The sequence below is a fragment of the Triticum urartu genome, chromosome 3A (assembly GCF_056163025.1).
Source record: "Triticum urartu cultivar PI428250 chromosome 3A, HENAU_Tu73, whole genome shotgun sequence".
Taxonomy (NCBI): Eukaryota; Viridiplantae; Streptophyta; class Magnoliopsida; order Poales; family Poaceae; genus Triticum; species Triticum urartu.
The window spans coordinates 27,215,073-27,221,832 of record NC_141875.1 but is presented as its reverse complement, the minus strand read 5'-3'; the positions used below and the strand labels follow the sequence as shown (position 1 = coordinate 27,221,832).

Below are 6,760 nucleotides of genomic sequence, written 5' to 3'. Positions count from 1 at the left end.
AAAGGACGGAAAAGGGGAAGGAAGAGGAGGCGAGATCTGACGATTCGCTACTTTCAAATCGGATGGCTAGCAGCGGACCGGCCGAAATTTTAGGCCGGTGCGCTGGCGCCTATCGTTGCCCTGTTTTAAAACAGATGAAGTAGAAAAATTATGGAAATCCCACAACACCAATGACGCAGTGTAGCGTGCCTAACCCTTCTAAATTGCCAATGGACTTGCCTCTCCCAACAAAGCTTAACAACGTTCAGCTCCGCCACCGCTAACAAGAGCTTACAGAAAAATTTTGAACGGGTAAAAGAATCCAGCGCGTAGCAGATTCGGTGAAAACCAGTGAACGAAGAGTCCAACCCCAAGGTGCGCCGTGTTCAAAGCTTGAAACTGAAACACGGTACGACGACTCGGCCAGTCCAACATCCTGACGAGACCCTATATCATCCACAGCCGGCCCCCAAAAAGATATTCTGCCGTCCGGCTGCACCGCCCTCCCTCCCTCCATCCATCCATGATTCGCGCGGTTGACCGGCACTGGAGACCGGAGTCCGGAGAGCGAGTTGGACGAGCCTGATCGACCGGGACCTAGACCCAACTCGCCCTTCCTACGGAGCTTCGCTTGGCTTCGAACGCACACGTCGCGTCCAGCACGAGCTCTAATCTCCCCACCCGGAACGGATATAAGTACTCTGTCAGTTTCAGGGCCATCAACACCACCACTGAGATACCCACCCCCAGCAGCTACTTCCAGGATAGTGCTGCTTCCCACTACCAGTAGCTCCCAGCTAGAGTAGTTCGAAGAAGCACCCAGCGCCGAGTCGGCCACCTCACTACTCGCCACAAGGGAAGAATGTGCTTGGAGTTCGGCTCGTGCTTCGGCGGCCGCAGGCGGGACGACTACGGCCGCAGCAGAGGGAACCACGGCCACGGCTACTGGTCGGAGCCGGCGCCGGAGTACCGGCAGCCGCCCATCGTCGCCAACCACGAGGCCGGACACAAGGCCTACCACGCCCACGCCGGCAGCCACGCCGCCTACTTGCAAGACCAGGCTGGCGGCGAGACGCCGGCGAGGCATCCCGCGTGGCACAACAAGGTCGGCGACGACACCGGCAACGGCACCTACACGCCGACCCACCACGAGGCTGCGGCTGATCACAGGGACAACAACGCCGCCACGGATTACCACCATCGTCAGGTACTAGCTAGTCGTTAGGATTAGCTAGCATGGCACTTCATCCCATCAAATCCCTCCCTCTCCCTAAACACTACCGCCTACGTCTTGTATTCAGTAGCTCTGTCTTTTTTCCTCTTCTTGTTCTGTTTGGGTTTTGGTCAGTCGTCTTCCTATCTGCCGTAACGGAAAGGCACCTCGAGCATAGAGTGTGTCTGAGAGCAGGGGCGATTCTACTGAGGGGCTTTAACAGGCTCAAGCCCCCCCCCCCCCCCCCCCCTTCAGCACTGTAAAATTTGTTTCTACTACTAATTTTAAGGCCCAGCCCAGCTACTTGCAGGCCCAATCCAACACATATTTGCATGACCCAGGCAGCCCAGCCCGCCCTCCATTTTTTTCTAGATTCGCCACTGTCTAAGAGGAACCGGAGGCTTTGGATTTTGACAGAGAGCTTCCATGTTTGTACAGCAGAGAGAAGAACCAGCAGCTCCAGAAAGCTTTTGTTGGCAGATGGTTTTACCTTTACCAGTCAGTTTGTGTAGTTTCTTGTAATTTAGCTCAAGCTGCTATCGCCTTGTATCATATACGTATAATCAAGTGAAAGAAAGCATTGCCAAATCTCAGATGCCTCTGTTTTCGCTGTGTGGTGTTTCCCCCTTTCACCTCCCTCACAAACATTTTGAATCACTGAGCAACAGGAAAGATGTTTATTGCTTGTTGGCAGATCATCATCTACTGCTCGGAACAGAGCTCGGCGAAATCTTGCACCGAATCAGCATATTTGCTAAATACAACTCTACTGCTAAAACCATAGAGTATTGTGTAACTACCAACAGTTCTCCAAATAGAAGGACTGTTCACCCATTAGATTTCGTCACTGGTGTGACATAATCAGTAACAAACATCCTATGTCACGGAATGCGCGAGAAAGTCGCCCATATGTATCTATTGGAAGTTGGACAACAAGGCGAGGTAAAAGCAGATACCCCATGGACAAAGTTTCTGCCAGCAAAATATTAGAGAATAAAGTGACAGATATAGGTTTGCAACTCACTCTGTTTTTCTAGATAATGAACAACTCACTCTATCTTGGAAGTTTTCAAAGAAACAAAAAAGAATGCTCTTGAAACAAAAAGGACCCTACCTTGCACTTCACTTCCTTTTCAGTTCGCTTTCGTAACTCTAAAGTGTTAAGAGCTGCAGTTCTAGTTCTCAGAAAACGAAAGTGCAGATCTGCCCATGAATCATATTTTCGATACCATTTTCAGTTTTGTATGCATATACCTGTGCTGGTCCAGTAGCACACCCTGAAAGTTAATCGACTTTCTTCCAACTTATTCCTTCAGCCTCTTGCCCCGTGCTGAAGAGGAACCAGAGCATATAGAAAGTTACCTAGATAGTAAGAACTTACCTTACTTATGGCGACCGCATAAGATTAAACAAGGGACACTTCCTTTCCTTCCGTGGTCTGCGCTCTTGAAAGAAAAGAAAAAAAAAAGCGAAAGTGGAAGAATCCGTTCGCAATCTAGTTGTTTTCACTGCGCTTAAAGTGCCAATCATGCCACCTGAAATGGCATTATTGGTTTCCGGCTAAACACACGCATTGGGATGCTCAGTGCACTTCTACCGAAGAAGCGAATACCTCTTTGTTGAAACCTATAAAATACAGACACCGAAGCTCGTAGCTTTTTCCAGTGTGCGTGCGACAGAAGCATATTTAACAACACTAAGGAATGCTTTCCAGCAAGATTAACATAACACAGAATCACAGAGCCTGCAGTGGTTGCCCTCATGGTGTAAAGCAGAGATTTCAGGGATCTGCTGCCTTTTGCCTCTAGCTCAACAACTAAGATGATTGATCCGTGTCAATCTCTTCTTCCCAGCTTGGAATAAGACCAAGGACGGGGAATAAATACAGTCGGTCAGTATACGTTTGCACTTTTATGTATGAACTGATAGATACAGAGCCACTGGACCACTAGCTACCCCGGGCGGTGCAACCTGATAGAGAATGTTCAATGCCTCTAGATATGCTTGTCATTATCGCCGCTCAGTTGTGCATGTTTAACAGCGGAATAAGTTCGTACTCAGTACTTGCACCGGCCACTCACACGGTCTACGACGTTAACACATGATTTAGATACAACAGGTGGCCCTAGAACAACTAGGTCAGAATATACTGAGCGAGTGACTTTTGTACACAAACATGAGGGGGAGATAGCACAGATCTAGTTCTAAACTCCTAATACTTGCTTAGTGCACACATAAAAAAGTTTTTAAGGCATGCTTACTGTACAAGGTATGCTAGTCGGTTCCACAGAGGGGTGAGTTACACACTTCCAGATTCCAAATCATTTCTTGATCTCCCGTTATGGTGTTGGCCGGTCAATCCGATATGATGCTGACCTGCAGACTGTTGGTTTTGTGCATTATTTGAATTGCCCGCCTCAAGCTCCTCCAGCATGTGGAAGTATGCATAGGGCCCCCAACCTTGTAGGGGAAAAAAGATGAGACTGTCAGTTCAAACAGAAAAATTCACAATATCAAATGATAAATTGATAATACCTAGACAAGAAACTGAACTAATAGCAGAAGATATTTTCATTATTTTTGTGGAGATTGAACAACCTTGATGGTGATATGGAGGAGGGAAAAAGTGCAGATAGCACAGCACTGCCATGATATATCCTGAAATACATCGATTAAACATGGTTACTGAAGGCCACAGGATGCCATGCATTTGTGAAGAGAGCGGGGAAGAAGTACAAACCAATCAGGCCGCCGACAAACACATCCTCCCAGTGGTGTCGATAGTTGTCTATTCTAGAAATCCCAACAAGCGAAGCAAGAAGAAGAGGAAGAATCACGATGCAAAGTTTTGCCACGTGACCTTTGCGATCAAACGCCTTAATTTTGCCAGATAAGTATAGTGACAAAAATCCAAGTCCAGCAAAAGACCCTGCAATGCAAATTCTGTTAAATACTGACTGTGCACGCAGAATGACTGTAGTACAACTCTATTTTGGAGGAAACAATGGAAGTGATATGATTATTCACAGTATCAACTTGAGAATCGAGATAACTACCTAACACAAAGCATGGGTATCCAGACTATCAAGTCAAGTCCAAGTTTATAGCACTATAAAGGAGATAAGCTACAATAGGTATGCAGCAATTGTTGACAATCTACCTCAGAGAGCTCTATCCATCAACATCGCATCTAGTGTAGACATGCATGTAACGGTACAAACTTACACGACGTGTGTCCACTAGGAAAACTCTTGCGCCCATCGGTTAAGAAACCTTTCTCGCCATGGCAGATCACACCACCTGTCACTTGATCATATACCTGAGATAAACATGCCAGGAAAGTGCCGTGTTAATTTTACCTAGCAATGAAACATGCCAACGCTTTAAAGTATGGAACTATACGGACATACAAAAGTCAGAAAATGCATACCGGCCTTCCATCAGGAAAGCACCGCCAAAAGAAGTCTGGCCTAGGTCTCCCCACAGCATTCTTTATCACATCAGTGAAAGCGGCAGTGATCAGCACAGCAAAAATAACACCTGCATTTTCCATACACGAACAGGGTCATGCGAAACTTCGCAATTACAGAATAAGTGCACAGAACAACACAACCATCAGATGGAGACACAAACAGAATCAATCACCTAGTGTTGCGTGGTGAAGATCATAGACGTCTCTTCTAGCAACATACAGTGCTATGAAGACAAGCACAGGGCACAGCATAGAGATTACCTGTTGAAAGGTCCAGCACCCAGTGAGTATCAGAGAAGGGTGAGTATAAGCTTTCGTCAGGGTATGAAACTGGAGAGGTTCAGAAACATACAGGAACAGCCCATGCTGGCACAGTACTTGGTTTCACCGGGTACCTAATATCAGTCATCATATCCTTCCCGACGAACCGGTTAAACGGGGGAGCATAATGCAAGACGACCACGACCGCGGCTAGGAGAATAAGAACGACCCAGTCGTATGTGTGCTTTCTGGCCAGTCCATATCCGTGCGTCTGAACCGTGTGCTGAACCTGCTGCATCCTAGCCGGCTGGCCAGAAACCGGTGCGCCAAGACCCTCGGTGGTCTGTGCGCAGTTCTGCTATAAGAAAATATAAATGGTGAATATCAGTAGGCAGTAGCTCAATTGAAGCAAACTGCACCATGGCATAAATTCGACTGAAGAAGTTGGCTGCATCGTCGAATGGGTTATCTGAATATGCTAGGCCTACTAGTGTTGTTCTGATTCTTAAGAGATCATCATATCCTGAAGAAACATGTTTGTGGAGTAGTTACAGTAGCATACAAAAGTCTACACATTAGGTCACAATGCAGCAGTAACAGTCTAATTTGAGCCGTACTTCAGACAGAACAGCTGGCTTTCTGACAAGAAAAAAAGTCATCGATTTAGATGCCACGCGCAATTACGACTTACTGAACTCATAGAGCACGCCGAATCCACAGCCGGGCAATCTTTGCAGAGCAATACTAGAGCAGAGATCCAATGCGGAGCTGTATCATGCAGGCAATGCATTGCAGAGTTGTGTGACGAGTACGTATATAAGAGCATAGATCGAACTTGGTCTCACCGTGTTGCGCCCACCACGCATCGAAGACGCGGAATGGAATTACGCCGGAGGCAGGCTGGAGATGCTGGGAAAGTCACCCTGAACCAACGAAGCAAGCACGCGTCAATTCAAGCACCAGCGGTATTTCAAGTGCATTTCCGTTCGCATCATCAAGCACCGGAACTGAATCTAGACTGGAAAGTGCGAAAGGGACGCTGTCGATTGAAGGATGGATGGGTTAAACCCCGACAAAGGGGGGGCGGGCGGGCTACTGAACCCTCCTCGTCTCCGAACAAGAACCCGAAAACAAACAAAATAAAAGACATATGCGGTGGTGGATCAAACCCTAGAACTAAAAAATGGCGGGATTCACAGGACAAAATCTCGTGATTTTAGAACGAAAAAATAAAGGAATTTGGGGAGCGGTGCGCGTCACCTCGGAATTAAACCCTTGGAGGTGGAGAGGGTGGCGATGGAACAGAGGGACGGATGGATCCGGGGAGTTTCGCCGGCGACGAGGGGGGAGGGAAAGAGAGGAGAGAAGGGTGGAGAAGGGGGTGCCGGAGCAGGAATTGTGGTTGGGTGCGGAGGGCGGTGCCGTCTGCCGTGCCGCGACACGTGCGGGTACGCCGGAACGAGGACGGACCACACCACCGCCGCTCTTCTCCTCTTTTTTCTTTCCATTTTTGCGGATGGGCTGGGCCTTGGAGTTCTTTTTTTCTGAGTGGGCCTTAGAGTACGCAGGTCAGTCGAGAGACTGGGCCAAGGCTTCAGAAACAAGTAAAACGGCTACCATTTCATTCTGAGCAGCTGGGCTAAGATTTGTTTTTTTTTAGAGAAAGCTGGGCGTACAGATGCAAAACGCGTCTCGTCTCTCTCTTCTCTCTCCTGATCTCGGCCCACGATCGTAAAAGACATGTCCATTTCGCTCAGGCTCACTCGACCCTGTACGATTGTTCACCAGGATTGCCTAAAAAAAATTGTTAACCAAGAAAGAAATAAAACTCAAGT

General features: G+C 47.8%; 2 protein-coding genes across 7 annotated transcripts; one reads left to right on the top strand and one right to left on the bottom strand.

The window, feature by feature from the left end:
• Positions 1-457: 457 nt before the first annotated feature.
• LOC147978116 (uncharacterized) lies at positions 458-1,326 on the top strand. The gene has a single exon (XM_087546136.1). It carries the CDS (start codon positions 842-844, stop codon positions 1,202-1,204), a length of 363 nt encoding a protein of 120 aa, XP_087402262.1. The 5' UTR covers positions 458-841; the 3' UTR covers positions 1,205-1,326.
• A 1,912-nt stretch (positions 1,327-3,238) lies between these two features.
• Positions 3,239-6,382, bottom strand: LOC125542474 (putative lipid phosphate phosphatase 3, chloroplastic). Of its 6 annotated transcripts, none has more exons than XM_048705522.2 (10): positions 6,186-6,382; positions 5,771-5,848; positions 5,617-5,693; positions 5,017-5,283; positions 4,838-4,925; positions 4,623-4,732; positions 4,418-4,511; positions 3,933-4,121; positions 3,791-3,850; positions 3,239-3,652 (listed from the first exon to the last, which is right to left on the bottom strand). In XM_048705522.2, the coding sequence occupies exons 3-10, from the start codon at positions 5,623-5,625 to the stop codon at positions 3,492-3,494; spliced, it is 978 nt and encodes a 325-aa protein (XP_048561479.1). In that variant the 5' UTR covers positions 5,626-5,693; positions 5,771-5,848; positions 6,186-6,382; the 3' UTR covers positions 3,239-3,491. The 6 variants fall into 6 exon arrangements, with proteins under 6 accessions (XP_048561479.1, XP_087402260.1, XP_087402259.1 ...); XM_087546134.1 differs by having other exon boundaries at positions 5,017-5,280; XM_087546133.1 differs by lacking the exon at positions 5,617-5,693.
• Between the last annotated feature and the right edge of the window lie 378 nt (positions 6,383-6,760).